General features: G+C 33.9%; 1 protein-coding gene across 1 annotated transcript in view; it reads right to left on the reverse strand.

Moving 5' to 3' along the window:
* Positions 1-397: 397 nt before the first annotated feature.
* The window catches only part of MGAT4C (MGAT4 family member C), a 117,637-nt gene continuing 94,064 nt past the window's right edge, over positions 398-23,970 (reverse strand). The window contains exons 2-4 of the mRNA XM_042815877.1: positions 7,660-7,815; positions 3,305-3,452; positions 398-1,554 (exon numbers count right to left, since the gene is read on the reverse strand). Of these exons, the coding sequence (XP_042671811.1) occupies positions 398-1,554; positions 3,305-3,452; positions 7,660-7,815 (1,461 nt within the window). The remainder of the gene's footprint in view (positions 1,555-3,304; positions 3,453-7,659; positions 7,816-23,970) is intronic.

Consider the following 23,970-nt stretch of genomic DNA (forward strand, 5'->3'; position numbering starts at 1 on the left):
TTGAATGTGCATAAGGTGGAATCCAATTTCTGTTCACAATGTAGTGATCATAGCTCTAAGCATTTTTGTAATTATGTTTTGTTTTGATCTGAACAGTCCAGAAGATCTCTCTATAAAGAGAAATTACAACTAAAAAAAAAAAGAGGATTCAAGATCTCAAGAAAAGTTTCAGAACTTTGCATTTCCTATAAAATTCAAAATTTTCGACAAGTAAATGCTTGTATATTGCCTGGCCAAACTAGTAAAAAATAAATTGCTTTGATAATTTTATTGTTTCCCCAGATTTTCTGTGTCTCTAGGAAAGAGTTGGAAATAAATCAGTTTATCTGGGAAATGGTACCAGTTGGGACCCAGCTGATATGTGGGTTTAATGTGTATTTTCTCAGGTAGCTTCGTTTTATTGACTTGATGTTTGAGAAGTCCAGATGCTAATGCTCCTAATGATTAGCCACTCTTTTTGACTTTTGGTAACAAGAATTCTCATGCAGCTAATATCAAACAGAACTTTGTGCTCTACATCTGTCATTTCAAAATTCCCATTTTTGAATTCCCCTAGTCTCAAGTACGTAGTACATTTTCTCCCTATTTTACTCCCTACAATCTTCTCTCCTACTTCCAAGGCCCCATGATGCAAAATGTCATTTTGCCGGTCTTCAGTTCCAGTTATAACTTTAATCTTACTGATTTTAATAGGCTTTTCAAATACAATCCCATAAAAGTCCCCCGTAGAAGGAGGCTTGCCCCAGAAATACTCATCAATGCTGCTGTAAGCCTTGCTTGCTTCGTAGTTTTCAAATACATTCATGTTGGTGTGCAAGTTTGCAGGTGGGTTGTCAGGGATATCAAATGATTCCTCTTCAAAATCATCATCCTTTAGTTTGTTTTCAGCTCCTTTGTAAGATGAATAGTATCCCATGTGCTGGAACAGTGATGGCTTAAAACGTATCACTTCCTTTTGAGCTAACAGCCCACGAAAGTGGATCAGCAACCAATCGCAAGGCATTTCTTGGTAAAACATCAACAAAAAATGGGCCAGGCGTGGGAGGTCATGGGAATGGTAAAGCTTTCCAATATACCCCAGTTTGGAGAATTCCAAAGTTACCCAATAGGATCCTTCTCTTGAGGTAATTACTTTCTTAACAGTGGTCAAAAAGTTCTTTGAACAACGAACGTCATCTTCTAGCATCACATAATAGTCAGAAAGATTAGCACAGAAGTTAAGCAGGAAAGCATAATCAACGTTTTGTTTGGATCGAAACTTCACGCGGTCTTCTGGGTCATTGTAATTTCTCTTGAGACCATCTAGTATTGGATAATACTCCTCAGGGACGTGAATAACTATTAGTCTGCCTGCAATTATGTGATGTGCAAATTTCTGTGAAATATCCTGGACCATCCCTTCACACCAGGTTGAATCAAAATCTGCCAGCTGTACTACCACTGTGATTTCTTTAAGTTCCTCATAACTTGACTGTTCAAATATGGACTTGATGGTCTCAAGCAAGTAGTTTCCTTTTTTCCGTTTCACAGAAGATAGCCCAATTGTAAGATACCCTGTACAAAAGAGAAATCAGACAAAAACAGAGAATCTGACATTGCAAACTAGTTTCAAAGCTATCATCTAGGGCTGTGTTAATGTTGAATAAAGCTTTTGAATGGCGAACCTACTGAGATGCATGCAGCAAAGAATGTTTATTCCTTTTTCATGAAACAAGAATCATACTGCATACTAGTGTGAAATAGACAAAATCCAAACAATGTGAATGTGTACGCCTGGGACAGGAAAAAATCCACTGATCAAAAATTCAATGTTAAGACTATGAAAATCTGAAAGAAAGGTGATTATGATTTATGATTCACACAATATTTTTGAAACAAGGCACTGTGAAGTACAGCACCAAAACATGAGCTAAACTTTCATCATTTTAAGCACTATACAGAACTAGTTCAATTTATGCATATATTTACCATTTTATGAATGTAGCATGGATAATTTCTCTCTGCATTTTCATTTTCATTTTTAACTGAACTTGTCCAATTTTCTCCTGTTGAATTTTTTTCTAACTCTTCTTCAGAACTCACTGAGTAAGCACACGTAAGTCCCTTTTGCAAGATGTAATTTGGACATCATTTTGAAATAGAAGAGAATTTACCACTGCTTATCTGTATTTCCATAAGCTGTTTTCAATGCTGCTACATTTTGCTGGGGAAAGATGCATCTTCATTGTAAGCAAACAATTTAAATCTCTGCTGCCTTGCAGTTATTACTATTACATATTTCTTTCCTGGCAGTCCAAATCAGTACTTTCAGATATCTTTTGATGTATATCTATTTTAATGTAATAAATGCTAAGACTTGATAATTAAGTTGAGTCTGCACCAACTTTTTTAAAAAGTGGTTTGTAAAAGACTACACTGATATGACGATGCATAGTTTTCCTTGAGTCTAAATTCCACTTAAAATTTAATTGTACAGTGAAGTACAATCCCTAGAAGCCAGGCATGCTGCCTACATAGTCAGAATTTTCTCAAATCTGATTTGAACAAACTATACCTTACAGCTTTACCTTACACCTTATACCTATGAAGATCAGCAAGTCACAATTCTATTTTACTGTCTGTGCTTGGACTCCTGAGCCCTGTTTATGCTGGTGAAATGATTGATTTGGAAGAACTGCTGGATAAAATTGAAGTATGTCTATATTTCACTTCAGATGAAAGTCTTGAGGCCTGCTTGAAGTCAGAATGAGCATACAGTTTGTTTGGCTGGGAGAAAGATGGGAGAAGAATCCTCCTCTACCATCTCCATAAATATTGCAACTCCTATTTCTAGTTATCACAGTTAAATAAACAATGAATTCCAGCTGCAAGACTGATCCAACAGGGGACCTGAAAGCTGTATCTGATCCCAATCATATTGACTGTACAGGCACAGGCTGTGTCTAGTCTTAGGGAATGGGTGTAGAGCACCATCATCATGTGCATAGCTCCCAGTTTCTGAATCATCTCTCCCAGCTTTGGAGAAGATCCGCAGAAATATCCACAGAAAATCTGGGGCTGCCTGAAGGACAGCTTATCAGGCAGGCATGTGATTAGAAGATAAAGAAGTTGTAGGACACTCACTGCTTGGGCTGAATTAGCAGCTACCCAGGAACTGCCTGTTCAGAGATACCTGTCCCACCACACTCTCTGAGATCCTCACCGTTTAACTGATTTATCTTTCCTAGAAACACCACAGGAACTACATGGATTTCACCCATTTTAAATTACCTCGTTTCATAACAGTCAGATTGCAGGTACTTACTTCTCCTTGGCAAAGGCGTGCCAGCTAGGTAGCGATAGGAAATGTTTATAGATCCTGAGAAATTAGACAAATCTTTGTACGTGTGAGCATAGCGCTCTGGGTTGAGCTGATGGGTGGCTGTTTCTCTGATTAATTGCTTGTCCCCTTCCTATTAGTGAGAAAACAAGAAGAATAGGAGAGGGAGAGAGATACAGAGAAACACATTTATGAATGCTAGCCAGAAAGGCAACACAGACAGGCAGATTTCCAAGAATAACATTTTTCAGTGTCAGCTTTCTTGAAAGCATGTAGATGTTACCTCATTTTTTAAAACCCATTACTGAATATCACACATTTTTGGTTGCAGGAAATAACTTTTCAAATTATGGTAAAAAGAAAAGAAGAAAAAGCAGTTTGGAGAAAAATTCTTTAAATGTTGTTTTTTGAATGGTTTTGGATCAGTTAATTATCACAAAAAAAAGCTGGCATACTGAGAACAGGGAAAAGAGAACATCAGTTCACAGTACATGAGATAATTTTCCTTGAAAGAAGAAGTGGTGGAGGAGATCTTTTCGAAAATACTTTCAGTGATTAAAAGCAAAATAGCCCAAACCAACCCTCAAACAAGAAAACTATTAAAAAAGCCCTAAACAGAGCAAAGAACAGTTTACATCACCACATTCTCTCTCTCTGTCCCCTATTCTTGTTTTTTGCTTTTTGTTTTTTTTCTTTCAAGAGGCCTCCTGAGCCTTAATAAAATCACACAAGAGACTTCATCAGCAAATCATCCATTTAACCTTTCCCTCAGACTTTAAAAAAAAGTATATAACAAGATGCAGCACCATGAGACTGTTTACAATTTACATTGTTTGAGCCTAGTCTGATGACAGGCCAATTAAGAAATGAGTTTATTTCTTCTATTACAGTATGTTACTATGCTAAAAAATGTCCTGACCTGTCTTAAATGAGAGCATTGTGCAGCATTAGTTCTGCTTCTAACAAGAATAACGGTAAGCAAAATTTATGTTTGATGGTATAAACATTCTAAATATGTGAAGATGTATTTCATGGTGAAAATAAATATTCCTGTAAACCGATCCCATGTACATTTTAAGTTCACTATTTTTCTTCCATAGAAGAGTAAATAATTGGCATCTGAGTAAAGATCTTCCGGATGATGTCCCGCACTGTTATACTCTCTAGTGCTGCTATACTACTTGACATTTTCTCGTAAGTTAGGTGAAGAAGGCTTATTCTAGGTTAAAATGCAAATCAGTGGACTGGCTCGAAAACAAAACAGAAAACAACAACAAGCAACAACAATGACAAATGCAGAAAACAATTGTTCTAGTACTAGCATTACTTTTTCAAACAGTATTTTTCATTAAGGTCAAAATGTCATTTGTAATTCAGAACACCAAAATTCCTCATTTCATAGGATGCGAGAATGGAAACGCAACTTATTGCATAAAAAGTTTAAAAATAATTTGAAATTGTAAATGTGAAGACAAAATGTTAAAATGAACTGACCACACAAAAACAAAACAAAACAAAGAAAAACCAAAAAGTTTTTTCATTTTACTCTTGAAGGAATGCCTCTTATGGGTAGATTTTGCTGTTCATTCAAAAAATGAATGGAAAGCAAAACTGAAATATTGATCTTTCCTTAAATATAAGGTTTTTTTTTTGTTTTGTTTTTCTCCTGACTGCTGTGGAGAGATCAGTGAAGATGAAGAGCTAATTACTCTCTTTAGCTGTCTTCTTTGTTTTACAATAGCTCTGGCTCTTCTTTCTTGATTAACCTTTAGAACATGTTCTACTGTTTGCTGGATCTTGAAGGATTCCTGTAAGTGTCAGAACAGTCCAAAGTGCTCCATTTTTATATACATACACTGCTCCACTAAAGATTCTATGTCAACTACAATATTGCTACTGTTTTCACAGTGCCCAAGTAAGGCCTGGTATTCATAGAAGAGTTAGGAATCCATTTTTCAATTATAACTCAGAGTATGTAAAACAAGTCACGGTATCCCAACAGAGATATTGCAATATAAGTTATATTAATTCAGAATGTTTTCTAAATGTTTGAATAAAGTGGCACTCACACTACAGCAGAACCGTAAGCATATATCAGCACTGCATACCATCTATTAAAACAATTTAAATAATTTCTCCTGGTGAGCCATTAATTTTCACAGTCGTTACTTTCCACTTCCACTGCAAATGCCCTGCAGAGACCAATGAAAGGGTTTATTTGAACATGCAAGATTCTCCTTGTGAAAAAGGAGTATCTCAGTTTTAATTTGTAACTTCCTGAAAATCTGCTCTTTGCATGTTGTGTGTGGTGAAAGTGGTACCAGCTGTCCAAAACTGGGAAGAAAAGCTGGGCAATTACACGCATACTCTGTCACTTATCTACAGGAGATCTTCCAGCAGGAAACAAGCTGTAGTTAGAAAGTCAGAAGGCCTTCAGGACTCTGAGAACTTTCAGATTCTAATTTCCTGAGGCACACTGGTTAGCTTGCTGTCCTCAAAATCTATGCAGTTGTGTCTTTCCTCACTACTAACACTAAAGCTGCTTTTTTTTTTTTTTTTTTTAACCTCAGCAGAACACATACACTAGTAAATTAACGGAGCTGTCAGACATGGTCGGAAAAGTTGAAAATAAAAATAAATGAATAAGATAAAAAGTCAACAGCCTGACACATTTGAAAAATGCTTGATGGACCAGAAATGTATCAAGAGATCTGGGAGAACTGTCAGGAGATTTGGCAAGAGACTTGGCTGGGAGATACATGAATGCAAACATGCCAGAACTGTGATGAGAGAAGCAATGAAGAAGAGTGAATTTCTAAAAAAAGATGGGAAAAAGAGCAAATTAAGAATAAGACATGGAGCCATCTGGGGAGTTGGCAAATAGGATAGGAAAAGAATTAAAAAACAAATCAAGAGGAACGCCATTAGCAGTGATAATAAAAGAACTTTCAGAGACATCTGTGGGAGTTAGAAGCAATTACTGAAAGAAGAAAATACTGCTAGGAAAAAAAAAATTGATAAGCCAGGTCAAATTCAATTACAATGAAGAAATCATGAATAAATCAAACAGTGTAAAATCTTAGTACTAGTGCTGTTAGAGAAAGCATTATGTCAGTAATGGAGTAACATACTGGAAGTATGAGTTATCTTTTCTAAAGTTCAAAAAGCACTAGGATGGCCCTAATTGTATTCACAAAGTTAACAATATTGCTGTGGGTAATGCAGTGAGTAAAATGTTTTTAATTAATATCACTAGTAAGATATACATTGTTGTGATAAATTCGTATAAGCATTTTACTATTTACATATTGCACATATCTCATATTATCGTATTGCTATTCAGATCCAGCAAAGACTTCACCTTTCACAATACTGGGAAGTCTGTACTGCCCCATTACACGAGTCAGACAAAGAAGAATCACAAAGCCATTCATTAGTTCAACTTAAAATCAAGAAAGAAGGCAGTCTAATTGTATCACAATGCTATATGTTTAGTTTAGCAATTTTATTATTTGTAAGCTCCACCTTTCAGGCTATCACGCCTTCCACTGGGCCCAATCCAATTTCTGATGAACTGGAAATTCAAAATATAACTAAAACTTCAGATCATACTTCTCATTCTCCAGTGAGACATCGATAGAGTACATATAAATTGCAGGTTATGTTACATTCTCGATAACCTACTTGTTGAAATTCTTAACAGACTTTTTGATTATCTATCTATCTATTTATTTATTTATTTATTTGTTGCTACCATTGACTTACACTAGGTGTCATTTCCATCTAATTGTTCACACTGTAGCACCGAACCTAGAAGATTCAAATATGGGAAATAGAATATGACAAAAACATAGAATAAAAGCAGTGAAAATAAATTACTCATACAAGAGCCTAAAAGTAATATGGAATTAATGTAGATTCTCTTCTATAATTATATTCCCTATCATCATGTAATGAAGTATTTACAAGTGAGATTCATAGTACGGACTGAAGAAGGAACTCCTAGCTTACATGAATATTCCAGATGTAGGCAATTTCTACATTAAAACTGAAGGAAATCAAGAAATATGGGAAACACAGAATTCATTTTGGCTTAGAAGGAAGTATCTGATAGAAAAAAATTTCTACATTAATTTCCTCCTGTACTTAGGGCAAAAAGTAAAGGACAGTTCAGATCTTACTGACACACCTGTGTGTGTTGTATATTGATCAGATGACTTCATCAGGACACATTTTTCTGTTAGCTGTACACCAAAAGGAGACTACAGGAATTAAGAACCTTAATGATTCTCTAGGGATGTATTTTATTGTTCCAGAATTTCTTTCATCAAGAAACTTACCAAAACATAACCATCTTCAATGTACAAGTTCAGGAACAGCAAGCAAATGACAAGGACGCCTAAGAATGACACTGCTGATCGTTTCCGCAAGCATCTCATTTTATCAAAATATTTCAAGTTGTGTCTCATATGAAGAAAGGCATACGGTAGTGTCACCTATGAAAGAAAATCACAGTGTTACAAGAACTCTTAATCTACCTGATAGGTATGAGAGCAAAACAACATGTATCAAAGCTCTTCAAATATACATAGAATATACTCCTTTAGGTGGGATTTGTTTCATGTAATCTTGGTCATCTTCAAGCTAAATCTATAATTCTACCTATAATTTAACCTTCCTTTTCCAGTCAATAAAGAAAAGCACACTTTATCCTACCCATTTTAGGCTGGCACTATAAAAACATTGTGACAGGAGAGCATCAGCTATTCAGTTCCCCCTGCATAAATTTCTTAGATTCCATCTAGATGACTAGGAAAGATGATTTGTACCTGTACTTCCTTTCAAATACAGCTCAAGCCAAAAGGCCAGGAAGAAGTTATTGCTCATCTCAATATCCTTGCCAATGGGAAAGGTGTGGATATTCCCAGGCGTGAATGAGGTACTTTTCCTGCAGAAAGGAGGTAACATCAGGAATCTGCAGCACCCCTCAGCCTCAGACACTTGTACTAGTATGAAAAAAAAGTATGAAAAAAACTTCCATCGGAGCTGTTATTTTCTGCACTGAATGTAGAAAAAAGATCAATGTCTACCTTAGACTGAACACATATAGCTGTCAGAAAGCCCTTATTGCTCCAATTAAACAAATCAAAGAAAAGTGGCAGAAAGAGTCAGGAAGCTCATTAGTAGAGTTCAAGATCAAGAAGGCTGTCTAATCATATCACAATGTTACATATTTATTTTAGTGATGTTACTATTTAAACAATATGAAAGCCATTCTTGGATATCAGATCACAAACATTAACTTGTTCTAATGTATTTAACTACTTCTCTTTGAACTACATTTGACTGAATATTGTCTGACCACAAACTAAAATGAAAACCACACAGATTCCAGACTGCACTGCTCAAACACTGAGGAATTCTTAACTGAAAAGTAGATTATAAACTCACTCTTTGTTTTCACTGTTTTTAAGTACAAAAGTGTTATGGCTGTTGTTTATAACAATGTATGATTTGTCTATAATATTTAATACATTGAAAACGTACGAATAGAGTGCAAATATCTACTAATCTACATGAAGTGATGCACTACATGTGCATGTTTAAACTCTGTATTTAAATACCTTCATTTTTTAAAGCACTGAACATAGGAACTGGCAGAAAATGTATCCAACTATGAATTCCACACGAGATTTATTACGTCAAGTTGATAGTTTTCTGGACTACCGATGAAAAATCTTTAAAATGTAGAATTCAATCTATATTTACATTGCCAAATTAATTAAATATATCTGACAGTCCATTAGACTCTAGAGAAATGAGAGGTAAGTACATCAGGTGTAAGTAGTGCAAAAATGTAACTAACCAAGTTTTTTGCATATAGATGAACTGCAGTGGATGGATGCTGGCTGCTTTTAATATCATTGGCTTTAAAATCACTATGTTGAGAACAATAAGAGCAACTTATATCTTGCACAGAGGAAAAGAACTATTAACGAACAACTAAGTATTTTTCATAAACTGGCCAGATTTGTCCCCGTTTATTTGAGGGTGGGCAGAACCAAAGCAGACTGATCACCATGAATCTGAATAAATCAAATGTAGGCATTTTTTTTTAAGGTTACAGTAGTCCTTTGCATTTCCTTACCGTCTAATGGAAATGAGCACCAGGAAGGAGCTATCAAGGCCATGAATCTTCAAACTCTTGCCCTCCAGCCACTGACAGCACAGTGATTACTGGTGATCTGTGGATTCAATAGGCTGTCAGAGGACACCATATCAGTTGTGGAAATGAAAGACTGCCCCTGTTCTAGAATAGGCCATGAAACATATGCACATGCATACATACATGTATGTATACTTACATATATGTGTGTATATATATATATATATATATACTTTTTCTCACAGTGTAACTATGCCTTTTCAAAGCAATACACTCTTAAAAACTGATGAAACTAACACTGGAAAGATTAGATACTGGCAGTTCTTAGAGAACAGTGTGAGACAGCTTGACAGCTGAAAATTCAAGCAGCAAAACAGAGAGTGCTTAGAACCACTATCAACTTTAGGGGTATCAGAGATGCGCTGCAGCTGCACATAGAGAATTTTTCCTTTGGAATGCTTGAGAATAAATAAGTGACTTTTCAGACACAGAATGACTGTTCACATTGCTGATTGCACTGTGGTACCTCCCTTGTCTTTGCTCTGACCAACTTTGACCAAAGTCAGTATGTGTGAGGAAGGTGTTTGTAACTACATTTTCTGGTTATATTTTCTTCCTTTAAGGACCAGCAATTTTCATTAGATAATTACTTTGTTGAATTAAGAAACAGGCGTTGCTAGAATTACAGAAGTGAGACTGGAGGAAGGCTATTATTATTAATGATAATGGAGGACTATTAATGCAGAAAAATAATTGTTGCACATGGCCAACATTCAGTAGAAATTGCTTATATTTATTGTGTTGGTTTCACACAAAGTCATTAAAACGTTCTTGATTACAGATAGAATCCTTGAAACTGTTGAAATTAAAGCTTAGTTCCAATGTTGATTTTTTTATGCTCATAAAACTTACAGGACCCTACCAACCCGAGGAACTACAGAGAAGGACATCCAGTTGTGATGAAACCTCTGCTGACAGCACTTCATGAAGGAGACACAGCTGCAATCACTAACACCAGATGGCACTGCAGATGTGTCTTCAACTGCCATCAATCTGCTCCAAAACCTGCTTCTTCCAGCCAGTTTGTCTGAATGTACTATTTGGCATACTTATAATGTAAGCCTTTAGCTAAAAATATTCAAGCCTCATACATATGGAATTTCTTACATTGTCCTAGAACTGCTTTTTCTTGCATCGCTATTTCCAATCTGTAACATGGCACTTTGAAACACTACAAAAGTGAAATATGAAAGGTTAAAAAGATAGTGGTAGGCACTGCCAGTCATCTTCTGAAAAAATATTAGAACTTCTCACAAAGATTTTTTTGCTGTTCTGTAAGCCCATTTGAGCAGAATATACACAGTCACACAAAACTAAGGCTCTGAGATTGAAAAAAAAAAAAAAAGCTTCAACTTGTCAGTTATGAAGCCATAAGTTTGCCATAGGATTTTATGCTTTCATTATTCATGCACAATTAAGTAGATATTAGAATTCTATAAGTGCAATTTGTTTTGTAAAGCTAGCATTAAGTTGTTACAATGTAGCTATTAATACACCTGCATGGATTCTAACTCTTGTCCTTTCTAGATGAGATGTATCATTTTCTTCCCTCTCTTTGGACTCCAAAACTCTAATATACATTCGTATTCACACGTGCTTGTGCTGTTATGCATAATAATTTAAAACTATAATTCTTGTGACTTTCTAAGATGATACAGACATAAAAGAACAATGAACTAAAATATGCAATCACATACCTTACAGAGAGAAGCTGATTTTTATAAGACCTGTAAAGGTATGAAGGCTTTGTAAAGATCAGAAGTGATTTTCACATAATAATGTGATGCTTTCTCTTGCAGAATTTGCAACACTCAACAGAATTTTTAAAAAATGTTTTAGAAAGCAAATTCTGAATGCACTTCTAGTAGTAGTCTGTTCCTAATAGCCAAGTCTTTGTAACAAACAAACAAAAAGTTAAATTTAAATTTAAAGCTGTTAAAAGTTTTAAACAACTTTCAATTGTGATGTCTAGGTGGCTTTTTCCAAGAATAAAAAGTGGCTAAAAGCAAAGCTTCTTCCTTATTTACCCCATTCTCAGAGGTAAGAGGATATTTTTGCCAGCTCTGCAGTAATTTCTGTGTATCACATATACGCAATTTCACTGTGACAAACCATTTCATGTTCAATCCTGTCTAATTCTTCATGACTTTCTGACAATATTTGCCACATTTGCTTTGTCCCACTTTCAGAGACCACTATTCAATTACCTGATCAATTTCCTTTGAAAAGATAAATGTTAAAAGACCCTGTGGTCTTCCTTTACAACCTAAACATAAACTTACCTAACCAATATGGTGGATCTACTTGTGTCTACAAATGTAAAGAAGTGCAGCAGTGAGATCATCTACTATGTTCTGAGTCGCCATGCCTGGATGTGTTTAAAAACTGGATGTGGTGCTCAGGGACGTGATTTAATGGAGGGCTGTTATTTAGGGTAGTATGTTTGGGTCATGGTTGGACTCAAAGATCCTTAAGGTCTTTTCCAACATTACTGATTCTACAATTCTATGATTCTACTCTGGGTTGCTTGGGTGCTGTGCCCTAGCAGCTAAAGAAAAGTTGCATATTTACAGAGGAACAGATGGATGTCAGAAATGACAACTTTTTTTTAATATATTTCCAAATCAGGCACAAAGCTTTGCCTGTCACTAGTCTTCCAGGGCATACAATAGACAAGATCTGTTCCCATGTTAATTATATAAAGAAAATTCTGAGATAACATTCGCAAAAAATCATGATTGGATTGCTAAATCCTTTGTGAACTTTATTGCAATCCTTGATTTGACTAATGATGACTTGATTTGACTATGCTCTGAATTAGGTTCTTCACTTCTGAGCTCTGAGATATATCATTCCACTATTGTATAACTAAACTGCTTTACTTGCACTTCTTGATGATCGTCCAATTTCTTTTTCAGATTTTCTATTTGGAAGACTGCAGATGATGCCTCAAGGGTTCCATTCAGTCCTCTTTACAAATAGCAAAGTAAGCACAGGAAAAAATAAAAGGAATTTTTGTACATGATTACTATTAAATTCTGCACATGTCACGGTCTTCTTACATAAGATGAAAACACAGCTAAGCAAAAAAAAAAAAAAAGGACACTGAACCCTAAATTAGCATATACATCTGAGCTACAGTTTTTAGCAGACTAGAAAATTACAATGGATACGTTTTTGCTAGTCCATAGAGCTCAGACAGACTCACAGCAAAATTTACTGTCTATCTTACTGAAAGCCTGAAAATATGGATAAAATGTTTAAGGCTGACAGGCAGGATGTTTGCTGTCACTGGCAGCAGAAAAGTAAAAACTGTTGTGAGGGAAAAGAAGCTCTAGCTCAGAATGAGGCTAACAAATCCAGATTTTAGAACTTGAGTTTTAAGCTGGCAATAAATACAGTTTTTAGATGGTTTGCTGTTTTATTTTGTAGCTCCAAATGCTAAAATTGTCCTAGAGATTGTCATGTCTTCTGAAATTTATATTCTATATACAGAAAGTAAAAAAAAGATGTAGAAGAATGAATAGACTACTCAAAATTTTGTACATAAAATGTAGAGATTTAACTCAATATACTATTGGAGGATGAAATGTCTTCAGCATCAAAATGACGTAAAACAGAGCAACAAAACTTACTTTAGCTGTGGTGCTCTGAGCAAAATGTAAAGTAGATCCCTTGGTCAAGTCTAATCAAGGTGAAAAGGTGACTAAAAGTAAGAAGATATATTGACTTAGATGTTAAACTACTATCTAATTAATCACTGAGTGGGTAGGAGCGTATATATTTTATCAAGTATGTTGTGGTTTGAAAGATGGATTTTAGAAAAATTGTTACAGGTGATGATTTGATGGGATGTGGAAAAAACCTAGAAGGCTACAAAAAATGGCAGGCAAATCTGAAAGAGACCTTCAAGTTCTGATCCCGAGAGACGAAGCAAAGGGAAAAAAGAACAGTATAGGAGAGAATGCTGCTCACTAAAACATCCAGAGAAAGTAACCTTAGAAACAGGTGGAAACTCAAGAGTGAGGGTTTAGGTGGCATCAGAAATAAGGCAAAAATGACTCAGTATTGAAATTAGCAGTAGAATTAAAAGGTTCTCAGTAAATTTATCAGTTTACTCATCAGTGAATAAAAGGAAGACATGGATACGAGCACTGCTGTCTTCAACAGCAAGTTCAAACTTTCATGGATGATTATCATATATGGCATTTGTGTAGCAAACTAAATTCCTTGAATCTATTAGACACCAGTCTGACTATACTAAAGGGAATACATAGTATATGACTAATTTGGTTCAGTCATTGGTGAATCTCAAAAGGTGGTGTTAGCCATTGAGCTATCATAATCCTCCATACTCTTCTTGCTTCACAGTTTCTGTGGCTAGTTACAACATGGCACTGTTTAACACAAGTGCAGAACCCTGAGAGGTTTTATGTGCTGTGGAACAAGGAATATCTTTTGTGAGAAATCTGTGCTTCTGAGGAGCCATCCCTTGCATAGCATTCTATGAACCTATGTCAGGTACTGAAGGCTATTTTAGCATGGTATCTTTACATATCATTTCACAATTCTTCCATAATAATATGTGTTTGGAATACCATGATCAAAAAGCAATGATTTTTTATTGGGTGAGTTCGTTCAAAACATATATATATTCATATATGTGTATATATTTTTCATGTATATAAATATATATATATATTTTTTTTTTTTTCCAAAAGGTAAAATGGCATTGCTGGCTCCTTTACTCTCTAGTTAAACAAGATTTAAGTATCTCAGATTAGAGAAAAAAAAATATACATATATCCAGCTTGAAATGTGACTAGGTGTTATTGAACAACTCCCAAATTCATGAGATTCTGACTTATAGTTTATTATTTGCACAAAACCACGTATTTGTGAAGTTCATGGTACCCCTGGGAAATAATGTAAAATAGATTAGGAGATTAAAAGTGAGAAAATTGGTTTTCACTGGCTTTGTTACTAATCTTTTTCTCAGATAAGTGTTTCATTAAGACTTTCCACTGAGCTCCCAGATAGAATCTTCCTGATCAATAAACTAACTCATTCTGTGAAAAAGGTTTAGAAGGCTACATATACATGTGTAAGAGTCAGTAATCTGCTTATTCATTTTTTAAGAAATGTTCCTCCTCAGAAAATCTTAATAAATTTTGATGATTAAGCATCTTTAACATGAAAATAGTTATTTATGACTATTGTATTTATATAAATAATTATATTTATAACCGTATTTGCTATTATAATAGCAAAATGACTTTTGCTTTTCTATAGACTTTGCTATTTATCAACTTGTCTAGACATGACCTATCATGTATATTATTAACGTTGATTGTATAACCAATGGAGATAGTTTTAGATGTACCATAATACGTGCAACATACTATCTTCCTCTGAAGTGCAATTAAGTCATGCAATCTAAGCAGGAGCTGTGGTGGGAAGGGTTTACAGCCGCTGTTGCAAGTACTGCTTGTGCTTTTGCATTCTTAGTCAATTCTGCCTGCTGAGTCAATTAGATCCTTCACAGAAAGAAACCCTTTGGCTCTCCTGAAAATAGATCATGTACACTAGCAGCTTTCCATGGCCATAATGATGATTTTGAGTTTAATGATCAGATTTCCTTAGGCTTTAGAAAAGTATTTCTAGACAGAAGTGAGAAGAATCCTGGGTTGAATAACTACACATAGGATAAACAGACATTTCCAATCAATGAAGGTAAGTAGAATGGCTTCTCATAGAGCACATGCACTTATCAAGTTGCTTTCTCTCTGTCTGTGTGACCTGTCAAGTAAAACTAGTTCAATTTGTGTAGGAAACTTCTCTCCAAAGCCTGCATACTCCGGCATGCTCTGTTCTGTAGTAATCTCTGATATCCAGATTGCAGCTGGTGCCTAATTTCATTAAACTGGTGTTTAATTACTCAAAGGGGTAGTAGTGATACAGAGAGGATTGTTTCCTCTGTCTCATAATAGATTCTTTCCCAGTTTCTTCAGGAGATGCTTATTCCAATGTGCTCATACCTTCTGTTTATCAGTTTAATACATTAAGTGGAATCTGCTAAATTGAATCAGAGATAAATTTTGTAACCTAAAAAACCCTTCATTTTCCCAAGGGTTCACTGATGAACAAATATAAATATAAACTTTGAAACAGCTTCAACAAAATAGCTTGTCAGGTATGGAGAAGAGAATTTTTAAACTTGTGTATGACAAATATGATAGAATCATAGAATAATGGGATGGAAAATGCTTTCAAGATCATCAAGTCCAATCATCAACCTTACCTGTAGAGTCCCTAACTTTATTAAAGTTACATATATTTGTAAGCTTGTTTCATCTATTATCTCTTTTGTTAGTATATTTTCAAATTAGTATATATTAAAAAAAAAGTCCAAAATTCAAACCCAAAATATAGACTATATATGAAAGAGTTGATGTTGATTTCTTGAGTGAATCTCCAGAATACTAAGGTGATTTAACTAAGCATTATCTTACAGAAACACCAGCTTAGATCATTGGTACATTTGAGCCTCTGCAGGAAAAATAAATAAATTTTCACTTTATTTTTTCTTCCTGATTGAAGCCTCACAACTGAAAAATTAAAAAAAAAAAAAATGTATATTTTAAAAGCTGCAAAGAAAACTAAGATGCTTGCAAAATAATTTTCTACAAGATCTGAGCTCCTTTCTCCTAAGCATATAAACAAAGCAAGAATTTGGCATTCTTGAGATGCATGAAATCCCAGGAATGAACAAATGAATTATGTTAACAACTGTGTCAAAAAATGATGGGATAGCATTATGACTTGACTGGACTCCTGAGGTTGAGTTGAGTATTAACCTCATTAAATATAAGTCAAGGGAATTAAATCAGGCTATTACTTCTTTATTATTTTTATTTTTTCCCTGGATAATCTACACAGCTGTCAGCAAAAATATAACAGGAATCAACTATTATTTGGGTTTGAGTATGCTATTTGGACTCCATGCAATTCCAAAGAGGTCCAAAGAAATTCCAACATAGAATTTAAAAAAAAAAAAGCTTCTTCAATCTTAGTAGAGAAAATACAGTAACAGTATGGGGCAACGTGAAAATGTTTATATTCATGCTTATTTATTTTTCACGAATTGAAGCTAATACGAGTTGGTCATATTTGAACTGAAGTTAATAGGAAAAGGTTTATAGCTTGAAACACATTTATGGAACTGAAGGAATTTTTGTGCCTGAACCTGAAAATGAAAAGTGACTCACAGATTTAACATTTTTAGTGATTTTCATCACTCACGCAATGAATTAAAAGTGTCTTCAAGGTAAAAAAAAAAACAAAAAAAACAAAAAACCCAACAACTTATCTGTGCTATGTTTCAATGTATCCATGCATTAGTTTTACAAAAACAAGGCTGAATATCGCACAAGTTTTGTGTTTCTATTGCTCTCCCTTTTTATGATTTAAAAATATAAAAAATAAAGTGGTTATTTATATGCATTAAATATACTATGTATTTTAAATGTGGACCAAGACAATTCCTCTTCACTAAGTGAGGCACAGTAAGCCAAGAGGTTGGACACCCATGGTTTGTATTATGCACACATAGGATAATTTACATGCTTCTAATGTTAGAAGAACAGAAAATAAAACCTGATATGGTGGCCTGCACTATTTAGCCTCAAAGAGCTTAGAGGGAAAAAAAGAAAGAGGGAAAAAAAGGAATGCTTCTTCACATATATGATATTTTCAAGTTACTATTGTGCTTAATCAAAAGTAATTTCTACTTTACTTCCTGGAAAATTTAATTTTCTAAAAGAAATGATGGACAATCAAGAATTATTAGATTCCTATAATTTTTATCCATTAACATCAGAAAAAAAGGTTGCATATGTTTTTCCATATTTTAAAATATTTTGAACAGATAAAGCCATTACAAAAGGAGTAAGAACAATTGTAAATCTCTGATAGGTGTATCTTATATGTGCAGATATTGCAGATACCACACTATAAAACTATGTTATCTCTTTTTTGTTGTTGTTTTGTAGTATTTGACAGCATTTTCAGTAAGTTTATGTAGTGGGCAGACAAATTATTTTTCATTAGCAGACAAAAAGGTTACTAGAAATATATTATAGATTATACATGATCTACATGTATAATCTATTATCCATACATTTCATTTTGGTCCAGTGCCTATATCATACACTCACTTCTTTTTCATATTGGGAAAGAGTCCAAGAGCAGAACATGTATCAACAAGCAAAATAGTGAGATATATATTGCTAAAATATGATTGAATTCAGCATGGTAAGTTATTCTTTAAATGCTGTTGTGCATTTTTATTGCCTAGTTAACCAACATTCATTTTACTGCTTAAGGATATAAATATAACTCAGCATGTTTTAGCTAGAATTTCAGTCAGAAAAAAATACTGCTTCTCAGTAGTTGTGATATTTCTCATAGGAAAAAAAATAACCAGCATGTAAACTCAATTGTCTTTTTGTGATTATTTAAAGAGATTTTCAGCAGTACTACTATGCAACCCAAAGGAAGAAAAAATATTCAAAGATAAGGTGTATGATCTGAATGTCACGTATGATTTTATGGATATAAAATCATATGTAATTAAAAATATTTCATTTAAGATGGTCTTGTCTAAAACTACCAGTGTGCATGTGACAGCAGAGGTATCAAAGACCATTTATACCTTCATACAGTATTAGGGAGATCATATAGAACTTTAAAAGTCTAGGTATTTGAAATACATTTCAATCATAATTGTTAAACATGGTGCATATTAAACATTCCTTTAAAAAGCATTTTCTATCTAATAAAAGTTTCCTGAAAGTAGCAGGTAACTAACTCAGACTGCAAAATGAGATTTTAAGAACTGGAGAACGATGAAAAAGAAAAGACTATTATCAGTACTGTTAAAAATGTGAAAGTTTAAACATAAGGAAATGATAAAAATACCTCTTCTATTAAAGAGCCACACTACCATGCATGGAAATGTTTCTAACAGAGTGAAACAAATTGTATTTAACTTAATTCAAGTGGAGTGAGAGCCAATACCAGTAATAAGACTAATAGCAAAGCTAGCGTAAAATATTCTTACTATGGATGGAAAAGTAATCACCACATGCAGAGTGTATTAAGTAGCAACAGTAATTTTTCATAAATCCAGTATTTAAAAACCATTGATTCTGGTGACTAATAAAATGATAAGTTCTCAAGATCAAGTTTGGAATGTAGTTTGAAAGAAATAACGTAACAACACTTACACCATTTTTAACATCTCTCACTGTGACCTTCAGCAAGTGTTTACACCAGGAGCAGTACAGTCACCTAAGCTATCATTCATAAGCTTCACATCCTGTTTGATTGAATCTTCAAGACCTGATCATGTCAGACTAGCTATCTGATTTCTAATCTTCTACAGCTATTAGAATACAAATCAAAATTGGTTAGATTTTTAGGCATAGAATCTCAAAGCAAGAGAGAATAGACATAAAAGGATTTGGAAACAAACATGTCCAGATCCTCTGTATCTCTGAAAGACAGCCCCTCCTCCAAGGTCCTCTCTCAAGTTAACTACCACATGAAGTAGTTCCTGCTTGGTGAGACTTTACCCAATCACTTTGAATCTCTAGTAAAAAAAATCTGCTATCTCCACCTCTCCATCTTCTTCATTATTGTTATCAAGACCATCTGTTCCCTATTTTTGCTGCCAGGTCCCTAGCATCTGTCTGTCTTTCCTTGCACCATCTCAGCTTTCTTCTTGACTCTTCTGCCAGTGTAGGTTAAACTCATCCCAGAAAAAGCTGAAGTTAATCTCCTTCTAAAAGATTATTTGACCCTATGTGAAAACTTATCTCGTGCTTCTTCAGGTCAAGCTGTTGAATTGTTTATACTAACATGGACACACTGAACAAACAGGTAAAATTGTTTATGTACGTCAATAAACCTGTTACTTAACTCCAATTAGGAAGTTATAAAACAGTAAATGTTGACTATTAGAGAATAACATAAAATACTGAGTAGCAGTTTAGTAATGAATGACTGTTATGGGTAGTCGAGGACAATTTGACAGTAACTAGACCAAGAAGTTAGATTTTCAGGACATGCTGAAGATGCAAATTAGATAATAGAATTGCCTTCGACAAACAAACAAGCCATAAAAGAAATATCCCCACTGTTAAATTACATGTAAATGTATTTTTAAGCTTTTTTGAATTAAGACTAAATTATAAAATAATATTAAGTATTATATTTCATATTTTTAAAATAATAGATCTTAAATAATAAATCTTTATCATAGAGTTTACATTCCTCTGACTTCTAGTGCCTTCTCAGACAGATATTCCCTCCTACAGATGTCCAACAATTTTTAGAATCTTTTCTTAGTGTACCTGAGTAAATTTCTTTCTGATGTTAATACCCATACTAGGATTTTTGTTTGTTTGTTTGTCTTTTTAATACTATTTACTTCTAAAATTTTCTGCTCATTCTTCTTTCTGCATTTATTGTAATTTAGATTTTGTATTCTCATACCTAATCCTCATTTCATGTCATGATTGCATAAAAAAATCCCTTCATCTTTTTTGAATTATTATTTATTTACTCATTTATTAAATCCTTAGATAAAATATTTGCTTCTCTTAATGTAAAAACTATATTACAGTACATCTGTTCCCTGAATTCTCAAAATTTCTTAGCTAATGTTTGGAGATGAACGTGTCACATTTGTAACTACATTTTCAGGAGTGCAAATTGTCTGTTTCCTTTAATGGACAGCACTGTAATCACCTTGTTGATCTGTCAGCAGTGATATTCTTATTACATATGAATACAGTCGTAAGATCCTTACCTGATGCAGAAAAGTAGTCAGATAACATTTAACTATATGACAATTATCCAGGTACTTTGCCGTACCAAAACTATTTTAACTTCCATTGCTAGTTCTTAAAATGTTAGGAATCCATATCACTCATTCTGAACTCTTCCACTAAAAGCAATATTTTTAAAATTTATATTGTTGAAGCATTTGCTGAAACAGTGGTATAGTTAGGATACCAAAAATTATTCATATGTATTTAGATGTTATCCTAGTTTCAATACTAGTTTCTGATAGGACAGTTGTAATTTCAAGGAGGTGTAGTATCTGTTCTAGTTGTCTGTACTTGAGCAAGGGTCCTCTCCAATGTGAGGTATTCTAAGATCTGTGATTTGTGAAAGAGAAAATGACTTGTTTCCTCAATATTGCTGAAAGTAACTTGCAATGATGAATTATTTCTTAACTTTTTTATTCCTTTTGAGAAGACGCAGCTATTTAGGACACTTATAATGGTTTTATTTCCAGTCTTCTGCTTAATTATAATTTTTTTTATAAGAATACTTATGCTTTACATCATAATTTCTCAGAGATGTCACAGAGTATGTCTTTGTTCATTCAATTGCAATATTTCTTGATGCAGTTCCAACTCTAAAATTTGCATTAGCTGTAGTGCTGGATTCGATACATTTAGTCAAAAGAATATAACAACAAGGGAAAATTATAAGCCTATCTGAAATAAATATATATATAAAATCATTTTTGTATGAATGTTTATACTAATATTCACACATCTCTTATGAGTCCTGAAAACATTGTTAAAAATGGTAGGCAATCAGAAAAAAAAAAAAATGGGAATTATTTTCAGTATTACAGGAGAAGGCTTTCTTTTCTTTTTAAAGAGAACTGTGTTTTTCAGCATTATAATTCCAACTGTTCATTACTGAAAATAAATTATTTCTGTTGCAATGCAAAAAATGTAAATTAATGGATAACTTCATTGTTAAATGAGAAGATGGGGGGGGGTTAACTTACTGATTTCAGCTGCTTGTTGCTGATGCAAAACTATAACTATTTTCTGCTCCTGAGAAGTAAATTATGAGGCAGGCCCACTGTAATACATAAAGTTTGTTCATGATGAGCTTTGTGTTAAAGTTGACAATTATTTTTCAAACAAAATTTCTAAATAACTACAGATGTTTTTTTGAATGGAAAGAAAACAACAACAAAACAAAACAAAAAAAGCTTTTAAAACTGCATTAATTCTGCCACTCTCAGAAGCAGGTAGATGTTGCCCAATGTAGTCACTCTTTAGTATTTCAACTGTAGGCTCTTCTGTATTTGTGCTGTAATGTAAAAGAAATGTTAGCATATGTAGTTAAAGTAACAGTTAATTCAGCTGGCCTGCTAACAGATTGCTTAGTCTGACAGTTAAGCATTTAGTGTCTGCCTTGTAAATCAAGATGAATCAAGCTGAAATACACTGAGTGTTTGAGTGGATAGAAAGGAAAAAAATGGCTATAGCTTTTTCTACTGAAAACTTTATGTATGTATGTATTTATTTATTTGTTTACTTGTTATTACTTTACAAAATAGGTAGTATGTTCTGAGTTTTTTTTCACCTGACCTCTGATTCTAAACTTATAGAGATTAACACTTTTGTATTTCCACATATTGACATGTAAGCTTCTTACCTGTACTGTACTTCATTTCTGAATTTCTCCACATTTTTATACAATACAATGACAAAAATTACTATGTGAGAAATGCAGATTAAGAACTGGGAACATTGTGCAAACTAAGAGAAAAACTGCAAGTGATATATAAGCTCCGTTTTCACGCTAATCCACTTCTATTGTGTATATAATGAGCAATTTTATCACATTTAACAAAAAGTGTTCTGCATTTCTGAAATGAATAACCTGTGAGGTTGAATGAAAAACAGATCTCCTTTATGAGTGTACATGATTTTAGCTAAGAAAAATGAGGCTGGGGAGATATTTGTCTGCAATACTAAGAGCAATGTTTCAATTCAGAAATATTAGAAAGAAAATAAGCTTTACATGGGTCTGTCTGTCATCTTACAGTGTAGCTCAAAATTTTGATAGCTGTGAATAGCTGCAGCTTATTATTTCCAAGTTGAGCTCAATAGCACAAGTCAGAATATAAAAAAAAAAAAGAAGAAAAAAAAAAAGAACAGAAAGAAAAGCATAAAATAGGTTGAAGATATAGAGAAGCAGAAATTACTTGAACTGAAAAGTTAATTGCTAAAAGATCTGCTCTGTACAGCATACTGGCAGTTAGAAAGTCTGAATGATAGGAGATTTCATTTCACAGTGCAAAAACCCAGCATGCCATAGTAAAGTGTTTATTCTTCTCATGTTTGGGAAACATATAATTTGATATTTTGTTTTATTCCAGAATAAAACAAAATATACTTCTTTCCTCTTCCCTTTCCCTTAACCAATAATGAGGTTAAAAAAAAAAAAAATTATGTGTAATTGATAGTGGTGTGGATGGTTAGATTCCATGGGCACATGTTGTAGTCCTCTACTGCCACCTTACCTCTGCTCCTTGAAACACACTGGACACAGGACAAAAGTCAGCTGTGGCATATCATTTGTGGTGACTTCAGGAGAAATCTTATGTTGTCTTTTACAAAGTGTTGGTACTTCTTGAGACCTATGTTTCTTTTTCAACATGTGCTATCAGAAACTCCTTACTCCTTCCAGCCCTTGGAAATGATCTTAATGAACCACTATCAACAAATAGGGGAGATACCAGCAAAACAAAAATAGCCCAGAATCTGCAGCAAATCTGGAACCTTGTGAGTATGCTTCTGGTATTGCAAAACTACCACATCTTAGATTATCAAGGAGTTAAAGAAATGGGAAGAAAGTAGACACTGTTGGGGAAAGTGTTAGTAGGAATCTGGGAATGGACAATATACTATGATTATTGATATTGATATATTATGATATATGATTAAAGTTCATTTTTGGTGAAAATATATATTTAACATTGAGGTTTATGGAAGATAATTTTACAGAATAATCAAGAAGACAAAACTTAATTACCAATGTGGCACCAAAAAATGGATGAGGCATAAAGGCAACAGTAACTCCTGTGTCACGGTCTCCTATGCTTTGCTTTGTGCCATGAAGGCAGAACTCCACACTCGCTACAGTAACTAAAATCATACTAAGATAAGTGTTTAAGAAGGGCATTGTGAATAAGTAAATTGTGTTTTTCTATTGATTCCACTGTTAGAAGATGATAGATTAGGTGAGATGATGCCTGTCTTTAGAATCTCACTGTAATTTCTGGAGGGTCTAGGAAAGCAGAACTATTTTATTCAAATTATTTTGTAAGTAGATTGATTAATTTCCCCATGTTATTTCCCCATGGAAATAACAAATGCATGTCAATATGGAAAATACAAGTAGGAGGAAAGGATGCAAAAACTTTGTGTTGATAAATCAACAATCTTCCAAGGATATAAAAATACATATTATCATTATTTTTAGGTTCTCCTGAAGAATTTTGCTGCATTTAGTAATGACTGTTATTCACTAATCTGATATGGAA

The sequence above is a fragment of the Centrocercus urophasianus genome, unplaced genomic scaffold, assembly GCF_019232065.1.
Source record: "Centrocercus urophasianus isolate 14NV4802_14NV808 unplaced genomic scaffold, USGS_Curo_1.0 seq_15, whole genome shotgun sequence".
Lineage (NCBI taxonomy): Eukaryota > Metazoa > Chordata > Aves > Galliformes > Phasianidae > Centrocercus > Centrocercus urophasianus.